At 36.6% G+C, this 13,453-nt stretch overlaps 1 protein-coding gene across 1 annotated transcript in view; it reads right to left on the reverse strand.

Moving 5' to 3' along the window:
* The window catches only part of LOC106875227 (probable acyl-CoA dehydrogenase 6), a 34,934-nt gene that overhangs the window by 4,727 nt on the left and 16,754 nt on the right, over nt 1–13,453 (reverse strand). The window contains exons 5-8 of the mRNA XM_052968728.1: nt 12,744–12,911; nt 10,156–10,329; nt 6,175–6,336; nt 2,540–2,690 (exon numbers count right to left, since the gene is read on the reverse strand). Coding sequence (XP_052824688.1) covers nt 2,540–2,690; nt 6,175–6,336; nt 10,156–10,329; nt 12,744–12,911 — 655 coding nt within the window. The remainder of the gene's footprint in view (nt 1–2,539; nt 2,691–6,174; nt 6,337–10,155; nt 10,330–12,743; nt 12,912–13,453) is intronic.

Here is a 13,453-nt window from a genome sequence, read left to right on the forward strand (position 1 = left end):
TATATATATATATATATATATATATATATATATATATATATGTATGCGTGTGTGTTTGTGTTTGTCCCCCCAACATCGCTTCACAACCGATGCTGGTGTGTTTACGTTCCCGTAACTTAGCGGTTCAGCAAAAGAGACCGATAGAATAAGTACTAGGCATCCAAAGAATAAGTCCTGGGGTCGATTTGCTCGACTAAAGGCAGTGCTCCAGCATGGCCACAGTCAAATGACTGAAACAAGTAAAAGAGTAAAGAGAAAAGAGTATATGCACAATTGTGGCTGTGTTGTAAGTTGGCTTCCCAACCACATGGTTCCAGGTTCAATTCCATAGCATGACACCTTGGGGTAGTGTCTTCTACTATAGCTTTGAACTGACCAAGACCTTATGTGTGGATTTGGTAGACAGAAACTGAATGAAGCCTGTCATGTGTGTGTGTGTGTCTTTCTGCTTGTGTTTGTTCCCTGACCACAACTTGACAACTGGAATTGGGTTCTTTACAACTCTGGAACTTAACAGTTCAGCAAAACAGACCAACAGAATAAGTACCAAGCTTAAAAGGAATGGCTACGGGATCAATTCAGTTGACTAAAATTCTTCAAGGCAGTGCCCCAGTATGGCCACAGTCTAACGACTGAAACAAAGGATAAAAGATACAGACATAAATCAGATTGGAGAGAAATTAGTTTGCCTCATTAGAGAAAGATCTTATGCTTAATATATAGATAAGGGCATCTGGTTAAGAAGTCTGCTTTGCAATCACATGGCTCTCATTTTCATCCCACAATGCAGTACATTAACCACGTGGTTTCTGTTATAGCCTTGAGAATGGAATCCAAGTGACAGAAACTGTGAAGGGGCCTTTTATATGGATATGTAGAAAAACACCTGAGCTTGTGTCACATACAAACACACTCATGCCGGTGTCACATAGAATGCGTTCATGCTGGTGCCATGTAAGAGTATCTGTGCTGGTGCCACATAAAAGCATTCGTGCTAGAGTCACGTAAAGGTACCTGTGCTGGTGTCACATAAAGGTACCCATGTCATTACCACGTATAAAGGACCCATGATGGTGCCACTTATAAAACACCAGTACCTGTGTCACATATAAGGCACCAAAGCTAGTGTGACATATAAAACACTTGTGCTGCTTCCTCATATAAAGCACTCATATAAGTACCACATAAAAAGCACCCAGTACACTCTGTAAAGTAGTAGTCTTTAGGAAGGGCATCCAGCCATAGAAACCATGCCAAAATAGACAATATTAACCTGGGCAGCTCTTCAGCTGGCCAGCTCCAGTCAAACTGTCCAACCCATGCCAGCATAGAAAATGGACATTAAATGATGATGATGTTCTTTTTCTTCAGAGATTGTGTCACATTTGGTCCTTGAGTGCTTCTAAAGGAGTCCATTTTGTGGAAATCATTCAGGTCAGGGCTCCAGTCTAGACTGCCACTTGCGGTGGCATTCACCTGGAGTGGATTGAGCCAGCTCTGACCAATGAGTTCACCACATCTCTCATGAATGTTGACCACATCCAACAGTCAGCCATAACATTCCAGCAGGCAAAGTAACTCTTTCTGCCTGCAGCCCAAACATCATCATCATAGTCATCATCTTCATCATTTAACGTTCGTTTTCCATGCTGGCATGGATTAAACAGTTTGACTAAAAAGTGGTAAGCTTGGGAGCTGGACCAGGTTCCAATCTGATTTAGCATGGTTTCTACAGTTTGATGCCCTTCTTAATGCCAACCACTTCAAGAATGCAAATTTGACAAATGCCCTACTGGGAGAGCAAGCATATCAAATAGTATGGATGTCCTAGCTGTAGCCACCATTCATTGTTGAGGCATAGAGTTCATGTTCAGAGTTTCAGTGGGAATATGTCAAGTCTAAGGGTAACCTTTGAATCATTATTTCTTCTTTCCTTTCTCATACCAGTTTTTGAAGCCCTGAATATGAACATGGCGCTACCTTCTCTCTTCTGACCAAACCATATTCTCTTTCTCTCTCTTTTACTCTTTTACTTGTTTCAGTCATTTGACTGCAGCCATGCTGGGGCACCGCCTTTAGTCGAGTAAATCAACCCCAGGACTTATTCTTTGTAAGCCTAGTACTTATTCTATTGGTTTCTTTTGCCAAACCGCTTAGTTACGGGGACATAAACACACCACCATTGGTTGTCAAGCGATGTTGGGGAGGACAAACACAGACACACAAACATATACACACACATACATATATATATATATATATATACATATATACGACAGGCTTCTTTCAGTTTCCGTCTACCAAATCCACTCACAAGGCTTTGGTCAGCCCGAGGCTATAGTAGAAGACACTTGCCCAAGATGCCACGCAGTGGGAATGAACCCGGAACCATGTGGCTGGTAAGCAAGCTACTTACCACACAGCCACTCCTGCGCCTATATAAAAACAAAATGCATACTGGCAATCATTTAACAATCATCATAAAGAAAGAAATAATTCTCAGAGGAAGGTTTTTGTCCTTTTTTAAAGCACAACTTACCTATAGCAACGGCTTACAAACACCTCGTCTGTAAAGCCCATGCCACCCCAGTACTGTAAGCAGGAGTCAGACACCTCACGAGCGAGACGACCTCCTTTTAGCTTGCACATTGAAGCATACTTGGTAACGTCATTTCCAGCTATGTACAAACCTGAAAAAAGAAGAAAAAAAAGGATGAGAGAGAGAGAGAGAGGAATAATTAAATAAACTATTTAGTAAAATATTCTGTAGTAAAATTCACCCAGGTTAAAGGTTATAAGGTGATTGAGTTGAAGCACTGTAAACCCACTCAGTCACCTTTACTGTAAACCCACTCAGTCAAATGGGGTTTTGTTTTTGTGAGTTACATGACAACCTCATTAGTGTTGGTGCCATGAAACAAAGCACCCCAGTACACCTTGTAAAGCAGTTGGCATTAGGAAGAGTATCCAGCTGTAAAGACCATGCCATAGAAGACATTAGATATCTTTCTGGCGGCAGCAGTGGCGGCATGTGGTAGTACATACTTTCATCACAGGAAAAATTTTGTTCAAGGCAGTGCTCCAGCATGGCCAGTCAAATGACTGAAACACGAAAAAGACTAAAACAATAACAAAACTTTTGTGAACACTGAGTAACAAAATTTTTTTTTTTTTTCATTTTTTTATTATTTATCTATTTATTTATTTATTTTGTCACCGTTCACTAAGTGTTATTTTCCTATTTGCTTCCACCTAGAAACCAAAGCCAATTACTACTATTCCTTTCATCAAAGCAAAGTCTGAAGAAAATAATAGCCAGTTTTCATATTTTACAGGGGTAAGCAAATAGGAAATAACAGCAGCCACCCAACAACAAAAATCATGTTACACAGTCATAATGAGAGGGAACAGCACTGCAGCATATCTGTGATTTATATTTGTATTCAGTTATCTCTTGGTCTTTTATCTTTTACATAATTTATTATTATACCCTTATTGCATCCATATATTTTTTCTTTTTTATTTCTTTTACTTGTTTCAGTCATTTGATTGCGGTCATACTGGAGCACAACCTTTAGTCAAACAAATCGATCCCAGGACTTATTCTTTGAAAGCCTAATACTTATTTTATCGGTCCTTTTTTGCCGAACTGCTAAGTTACGGGGACATAAACACACCAACATCAGTTGTCAAGCGATGGCGGGAGGGGGACAAACAGACATACAAATACATACATACATACATATATTATATATATATATATATATATACGATGGGCTTCTTTCGGTTTCCATCAACCAAATCCACTCACTAAGTCTTTGTTCAGCCTGAGGCTATAGTAGAAGATAATTGACCGAGGTACCATGCAGTGGGACTGAACCCAGAACCATGTGGTTGGGAAGTATCAATAAAATAAATACCAGTAAAGTAATGAAGTTGATTTAATTCACTACATATCACCTCACCAAAAGTTTTGGCTTTATGCCTACATTAAAAAGTTTTATTTAATGAGGTGCAATATCTGTGAAGTTAGAGTGCTGGACTACTGACTACAAAGACACAAGTTCAAACCTTATTACAATCATTTTTTTGTTTTAATGGCTTGGTCATGGCCAGTAACATTATCTACAAATGTTGGACCTCACAGGGTGATGACAAGTGACTGAGAACATTGGCAATATGCTGTGCTTGAGAAGACTTGTCAAGTAAAGTGAAATCATAGTTGTAGCCATTGCCAGTGTCATGTAAATGGCACCCATGCTGGTGGCACATAAAAAGCACCCATTACATTCTCGGAGTGGTTGTTCATTATGAAGGGCATCTAGCTGTAGAAACCATGCCAAATCAGACTGGAGCCTAGTGCAGCCCTCCAGTTTACAGTTCCAATCAAACCATCTAACCCATGCCAGCATGGAAAGTAGACGTTAAATGATGATGATGGTGGTCATGGGAAAAACAGCAGTACCCAAGACCTTTTCAGAACTTCTGATATTAATGGTAGGAAAGGGAAGACTAGACCATGATTCAATGTACGTTGAAGTAGCATGTCAATGTACTGATTTATCCTGGGACGATAGAGCATACTTTCAACAGAGAAGGTACTACTGAAAGCACACAAAGGTTCGATGGGTGTAATAAAATCAGGTGATAGGTTACATCTACCACTCAAATTTAGATCCAAATAATCTTTCAAACATGTTTTGGTGAGTGGCAATCAATAATCGTGAAGAAATTTTTCCACTTTACAACATGCTTCAAAATGGGTTAAAATGGAAAATTATAAGATGGTGAAATGTAATTGTCGACATTTTGCATATGCAATGAGTTGAAAATTGTTTATTTCTTAGAGATACAGAATTTCATAAATGATCTATTTTAGTGTGTCATGTTAGGTGAAAGTGAATAATTCTAAAGAAATTTTATGCTTTATAATGGGTGCTCAGTCCTAATCTTGCAGGCTCATGGGTGCTGGTGCCACATAAAAAGCCTCCGTACTGGTGTCGCGTAAACACCCCATGCTGGTGCTGCATAAAAAGCACCCAGTACACTCTGTAAAGCAGTCGGCATTAGGAAGGTCATCCAACTGTAGAAACCATGCCAAAACAGACATGAAACCTGGGCAGCTCTTCAGCTGGCCAGCTCCTGTCAAACTGTCCAACCCATGCCAGCATGGAAAATGGATGCTAAATGATGATGATGATGATAATGATGATGATGATGATGGACTAAAAATGAAAAATTCTAACAGGACTGAAGGTACAAAAATTACGAATGTGATGTGTCTTGTGTTATGACACTTAATAGTGCTTGCTCATGTTTGTCTAGTTTTAAGCAGGAAGAACATCCAGCTATGAACAGCAATTGCTTCAACAAATAAAGCATTCTACTAATATGCAAAAATGGGGAAAAAAAACAAGAAAAACAAAGTAGAAAATCAACAAAAGACCAAACATACAAAACTGTTGCATCAATGGAAAAACTTAATCTATTGATTTGTTCCAGCCAGGTATGAAATGTTTTGATACAGCCATTTTGATGCCACTGATATGACATCAGTGATTTGATGCTGACTTATTTGACATTAGACGTTATAATGTTTTTCTTGTTTTTCCTGCTCCCTCACTCTCTCTTTCTCTACTTATATGTGTGAGAATCTAGTTATGTTTGCATGTATGTGTTAATATCTTTCTCTGATTCTATCTGTCTGTCTCAACCTTTCTCTGGTTTTGTCTGCCTGTCTCTTTCTCCCCCTCTCTCTCTCACACACACACACACTCACTCACACATTCACTCACTCTCTATATATGTATATTTCTGCATGTGCATTTACATGTGTGTGTGTGAGTGTTTACCTCCAGTGCCAAAATGTACCATCACCAAAACAGGTTGAATGCCCAATCAACTGCACCCAAATCGTCAGCACCCAAATATCTATGCCCAGCCATCACATTCCATCACCAACCACATTATAGGCAATGAGATCTGTTAATTCCCCTTCAGGTCCTCTTCTTAACTTCAGTTAAGTCTTTTTGAAGAAGAACAAAAAAAAAAAAAGTTGCCCAAAATCTGTTTTTTGAAGAACTATCTACAATAAATACCAAAATATTATCACAAAGATAACATTACAAGTGAGACAGCACTGCACCTATCTCAACTCACACCTGGGATACTTACCAACACATTTATGAAAGAGTGCTTTGTAAAATTCCATTTCTGTCGCCAGCTCAGCAAGTCTAAAGTGTACCACTTGGTGGTCAAGAACAGACTTATCAAAGATTTTCCGACCAGCTGTATACTCAATAGTTTGCTTAATTATTTTCTCCAGAGGCCTAATCACTGCAGACATAAAGCAAAAGAAAAAAAGAAAACAAACAGTATGTTAACTCAACTCTGGAAGACAACAATTAAACATTGGTACATTATAACTCCTTAAACTGTTTACAGCGAGAGCAAACAGTTTATTTTTTCCACTTTATGGAAGTCAATATTTTATCTGTTGACATCCATTTCAGTTGATTTTGTTTTTCTCCCAATTCTGTGCTTTCTGTAAGAAAAGCTCTCATGTAACTGAGATGTGGTGTCAACGCAAAATTTCAAATGGTCATAGTCTTTTGGTGGCAGAGGTACCTTGTGGGTTTTTACATAAACAATATATGAATTAACTATAGTTAGACATAATGCTGGAGATATAGAGATCACCATACCTTATATCAGGATTCCATTTTACTTGGGTGAACCCCCATAATCGTTTGATCTTTAAAAAATCCTATTATATTTTTAGAATTAAATATTATTAGGACTTCTATAAAAATTGTTAACATATTTTGTTAAAATTGTTAAATTATTAAAGTATTGTGGACATATAACCAATTTATTGCGCATAAAATTTAACAAAATCTTATATGGCCCCCACCAAGGGTCATGTGGACCTTGGTTGGGAACCACTAGATCAGGGGTTCTCAACCATTTTTTATCTATAGATCCTTTTGATTACTATTTTTTTCTGGTGGACTCCCATAGCCATTCGATGTTTAAAAACTAGTTTTATAGATACTTCCTTCAAATTTCCTATTTTGTTTTTTTCAAACATTCACTTGTGTAGGATGAACTAAGTAAAATGTTAGAGAAAGAAACCTGCTTCTTGCAATATATACTGATACACACATGTAAAGCAAATTTTTTTTCTGGGGCCCTTAAAATACCATTGTGGATCTCCAATTTACTATTTTGTTATACAGACCCACTAAAAATCTTATACGGACCCTCAGGAGCCATATGGATCCCATTTCAGAACCACTGGTTGACAGCTTTAACTATGTTCATAATTCAGATACGTCCTCCCCCTCCTCCTCCTCATTATCATCATTTAATGCCCGCTTTTCATGTTGACATGGGTTGGACAGTTTGACTGAGGACTGGCAAGCCAGGAGGCTGCACCAGACTCTAATCTAATCTGGCAAAGTTTCTACAGCTGGATGCCCTTCTTAAAGCCAACCACTTTGAGAGTGTAGTGGGTGTTTTTTACATGCCACTGGCACAGGAGCCAATCAGGCAGCACTGGCATCGACCACGCTTAAATGATGCTTTTTACGTGCCACTGACACAAAAATATATAAGTTTAGAGTTCCTCACCATATAATTGTTTTTAATAACTTTTTAATGTTTTATTCATTAATAGAATATTAATACTAATTTAACCCTTTAGTGTTCAGATTAATCTGTCAAAATGTAATGCTTATTTTTTCACGTTATTTTGAATTATTCAGTTTCAATAGAGGTGTCCACAATACTTGCTTGAAACTTTGTTAATTTTTTAAGTAAAGATTTGAAATTTTATCAGTTGGTGCTTATATACTTATATACCAGTAGATTATAGTTATGTAATTTTAACTGATCTTGCTTGATTAAATTTGACTTTTATGGGCAGGTAAATTTAGTTAAGAGGTGTAAAAGCAATAACATTATGGATAAACACTAAAATTGAAATTCTTAATGCATCTTACCTGCTTGATTTATTGCTAAAATTATCCCAGATGTTAACCGCCAACAATTTTGCCACTTTTCAAGATGCAGTACATTAATTTGAATTAATTGAAATACAGGTATAATTGGTACAAGATCTTATTCCTTCTCTATATTTGATTCAAACATTTACATTGAAAATAAAGTACAAAATTCTTTTACTAATCCCTATACCATTTACTAATCACAATACCATTTACTAATCACTATACATAACAGAAAGCCTCTAATAAAAAAGCTCATTAACAGGTGAGGCAAAGGTGAATATAGGTGTGTAACATGCTGAAAATTAATATTTATTTCTCACTTTCACATATTATTTGTAATAAAATGAAAGGAATATATGATAGTATTACTATTAAACAACAAAATATAGTTGTGCCATATTTCTATCATGAAACTGTCCATAGCACCCTTAACACAAGGGCACTTTGCAAAACGAACACATATATGAGGTCTCAACCTGATATTCTTTCACAGTTTTCCTTTTTTGCAGCGAACACAATCTGCAGACTTTTTTCCTCCATTGATTTTTTCCACTTTATAGAAGTCAATATTTTCTCTGTTGACATCTCAGTTAATTTTGTTTTTCTCCCAGTTCTGTGTTTTCTGGAAGAAAAACCCTCATGTAACTGAGATGCGGTGTCAATCCAAAATTTCAAATGGTTGTAGTCTTTTGGTGGCAGAGGTGCCTTGTGGGTTTTTACATAAACAATATATGAATTAACTATAGTTAGACATAATGCTGGAGATATAGAGATCACCATACCTTATATCAGGATTCCAGTAGTTCCACAGTTGAGGAAGCTACTTGATACCAAACATAATGTATATAGTAAAAAATAGCTCACATTTCTGCAGTATCAGTTGGCTGCCATAGTGGATCAGGTCTTCCACAAATAGAAATTATGTGTTGAGCATATTTGTTTCCTTCACAACAGTTTCAAAAACACTTTATGGTAAAAATAAAAATAAACAGTCCAGTGGTTGAGTACCACGAGGTAGACTGTATTGTGGACTAGTCTTTCCTGTGAAATCGGGAACTGTGATTGATGTAGCAATCTTCAATCATGTTACCATAATGTTTGCAATATCATTTTCATCACTTTCATTTTTATCACTTTCATTATCAAAATCTTCCTTGTCCAACGAAGATTCATAAATGTCAATATGATTCGTCCAAAGACAAATCACTGTTGTTTCTGATTATATTTTGTACATCACCAAGAGTAAAACCTTTGAAGTCAGAATCACTACTTCCTGCTGCCATATCATAAAAAACAAAGATATACACTTCTCTTCAATTGTTGAAAAAACAAAGAAGTCTCAAAACTTTTTACTTGAATAAGTAATATTTTTACTTGAATAAAGGCAGGAAAGACTTTATCTCGCATTATCTCAAAGCCACGAGAATTCAATAATATGGTTTGTTTATTGTTTTAGTGATTTCATAGAGGAATCAGATATGGTTAGATTTGGCTGGTTCAAACAAATAAAGGAGAGTAATTTTCCACAAGTTTTGGCCAGTCTAAACACTAATGGGTTAAACACTGTTACTCTCATAACTTTGTTAAGATCAAAGTTCAAGACAGCGACAAGGTAGCAGGATTGTTAGCATGTTGGGCATTTGTCTTTGTGTTCCAAGTTCAAATTCCACCGAGGTCGACTTTGCCAGTCATCATTTCAGGGTCGATAAAATAAGTACCAATTGAGCACTGGGGTCGAAGTAATCGACTTATCCATGCTCTGCGAGCTTGCTGGCCTTTGTACCAAAATTTGAAACCAATATCAAAATTCAAGTTATTCCTTCTTTGGGCACCTGAAAACAAGTTTCACAGAAAGTAGTTCTAGATAGAAATGTCACAGGAGAACCATGTCAGCAAATGTCTTCATGAACTAGGCTTTGTTGACCAATTCACATCCTTAACAGTAATGTAAGACACAGAGAACCAATTCAAGGTTGGTTTTGCTGCAGGGATTGTTGCAAGAAACTGAAAAAAAAACTGAATCTTCAGAAACTGAAAGCAATAAACTTGTCCCTTAAAATGTGAAATATTCTCCCCCTTAAGACATTATAAAAAAAAAATTATGAAAGAAAAGTTTTAGAAAATAAACAAAGAATGCAAAACTCACTTCCTGCAGCACCCCACATTCTCTCTTCTTGGAATTGTAACATCTGATACAAGAATCCTTTGCCTTCCTCTCCAATAATGTAGCGCTTGGGAACCCTGACATCTTCCATGAAGATCTGACCTGTATCTGAAGACTTCATTCCAATTTTGTTGATCTTTTTGGTCACATGAACACCTAAAATTATAATTATCAATTATCATTGCTTTTGTTTCTCTACCTTAGTTGAGATTAACTCCCTTTAGTATAGCCTCTTTCTAATAAAATTATGGGCAAAGTGCGGCCTGCAGGACTTCTTTAATACCACGCCAACGAAAAATTGCCTCAATTTCCTTTTAGTAGCACAGCGCAGCCCGCCCAATGATGAGCCATGTCTCAAGCGGCGTACTTCCCGAAAAAGGTTGCCTATGCTTGCACTGATATCACGTTTATCTAGTTTCGGTGCAAAGAGTACTTCTCTCTCTACCTCACCTTCCTTGCAGTCTCTTGATCTGCTAGAAATAGCAGCCAAATCTCCTTCAAACTTATATCTAACGTATTAAAATTGGATGACTATATTGGATAACTGAGTTCTACAAATAACAAACTAGATAAAAAGAACATAACATAGTCACGGCTGGTATGCCATCTGAAAATCTTTCACCCTTTTGTTACCACCGTCCTCCATCTCTCGTTATTTAGATACAAAACTACGCATTTATAAGATGAATATGATGGTATAGCGTTAATGCCTTACTGAATGGCATTGGCAGTGTAAGTCACGTGAAACTGCCTTCAACAAGTCAAAAACAAACTCAGACACTCGTCGCAGTTGTACTTACAACGTACAATGTACGGAAGTCTCCAAGAAAGATAACTCTATTTGGCAAAGTCAAGAGTATTCTCCCTTAGTTACTTTACAGCAATTTTTTTTTTTTTTTGTATACGTATTTCGTTTGAATGCGAATCTAACTCTACTTGCAAGAAAAGTAGTCAAATATTCCTCAAACTGTATCCTACCACTTAAAAAAAGTAGATACTGAGGATAATGTAGTCCGATTTGCCTTACGCTTACCTAAAAAAAAATAAAGATGGGATAGTCATGACAAATACCTTTGACACTAGGACTACTCGATCAGGACTAATCAGGGCCATAACAGCAATTAGATACAAAACAAATTCTAATCCATTCCGTAACACTCTGAAAAAAGCGACATCTGTATGTGGTTCAGAAGTTTGTCTCCTAACCACATTGTTTCTGGCTCAGTCCTACTATGTGGCACCTTGGGCAAGTGTGTTTATTGTGTTTATTCAAATTCTGTCAAGGTTGACTGTACTTTTCATACTTTCTAGGTTGATAAAATAGGTACCAGGTAGATCACTGGGGTCGATGTATTCGACTAACCCTCTCCCCAAGAATTTCAGAACTTGTGCCTATACCAAAAAGGATCCATCATCATCATGATGCTGGAATAGGTTGGACGGTTTGACCAGTGCTGGGAAGCTGAGGAGCTGCACCAGATTCCAGTCTGATTTGGTATGGTTTCTATGGCTGGATGCCTTTCTTAACGCCAAATTATTGTTATTATTATTATTATTATTATTATTATTATTAAGGTGACAAAAATCAAACTTACAAATTTCCCGATAAGCAAGTGGTCATATCATTTTGTTCACTTTCTTTTTCATATGAATCAACCCTTGTCTGCATATGTATAGATCAAGGTGTACCTATACGCATAGACATGTGCATACATACATAAATGTATAGATATGCAATCCTGTGTGTGTGTGTGTGCAAGCATGCATGTGTACACTGATGGATTTGAGCGTTTCATTTATTTACAAGTTCAGTTAAAAAGCATGGGTAAGCAACACATTGTAAGCCACACCATAATTTGCAAAAAAATTATCTGTGCGCAGAGTATGCATCACCCCTCCGATGCCTTTTTTCATTATTATTATTATTATTATTATTATTGTTCAGTAGTTTTATTTTTATAACGTGCTTTCACTTCACTACCGAGCGCAGCTCTGTGCGCCTTGGGTATGTGCTGTGGTTTGCTGTGGTGCTCTTATGTTTACTGTATTGAAAGTGTTTTGCGTAGAATGTGTGCAGTACCCAGTAGTGCAATTTTCTGTATGTTATATATATTTGTAAGTCCTGGTATTTTTGTTATGTATTTGTCTGAATATTTTTTTATTATACCTAAGGCACCTACTATGATAGGAATTGTTTCTGTTTTTAGATTCCACATTCGAGTTATCTTATTGTTATTATTATTATTATTATTTTTTTTATTATTATTATTAAGGCAGTAATCTGGCAGAATCATGAGCACACAAGACAAAATGCTATGCAGCATTTCCTCTGGCTTTACGTTCAAAGTTAAAATTCTATCAAGACTGACTTTGCGTTTCATCCTTTCAGAATTGATAAAATAAGTACCAGTAGAGTACCAGAATCAAGTAGCTCCTTTCCCAAAATTTTAGGCCTTGTGCCAATAGTAGAAAGAATTTATATTTAGCAGTAGCTTCCATTTGAAAATTTTGGAAAATACAAAAACAAAAAAAATCAAGAGAAATAAGCAAAAAGTGAAGTGGAATTTCACCTGGTAAGTTCATTGGCATACAAATGAGACTCTTGTTCTTGTGAGAAGGTCCATCAGATGTATTGGCTAACAAACACATCCAGTCTGCTTGGCAACCATTTGTTATCCACATCTTGTGACCATTGATTATAAGGTCATCTCCTTTTGCTACAGCCTTTGTTTGAATATCTGAAAGTAGACTTTTAGTTTTACAAGATGTCCAAAACTCAAGGGAAATATCAAATATATATTACATTGAGCTGACAACTGAAAGAGACTAATTCTTACTAAATTCTTCCTTCAGAATATTTCATGGTTAAGAACAAGAAATATTTTAGCAAATATTGATATTTTCTTAATTAACATACACTCAAATGCACCAACTAATGCACACACACACACACTATACCAAAATGTGGATCTCTTAGTAGTGTAACTCATCTTTCAACACTGCTAAAGACTGTCTTCTTAAACACCACCACTACCACTACCTACATTTACTGTTCATTATTCTATAACTAAAAATAGTTGACATGAAGATAAAGTTTCTTTCTTCTACATTCTCCTGTCAATCCAACATCAATGGTGAACCCTATTACATCATAGTTAACATTATTATACACTTTCAGGTGTGTGTGTGTGTGTGTGTGTGTGTGTGTATGTGTGTCTCTGTGTGTGTGTCTCTGTGTGTGCGTGTGCAAATAAGATAGGTAGATATACATATATATATA

Source organism: Octopus bimaculoides, chromosome 6 (assembly GCF_001194135.2).
Source record: "Octopus bimaculoides isolate UCB-OBI-ISO-001 chromosome 6, ASM119413v2, whole genome shotgun sequence".
Taxonomy (NCBI): domain Eukaryota; kingdom Metazoa; phylum Mollusca; class Cephalopoda; order Octopoda; family Octopodidae; genus Octopus; species Octopus bimaculoides.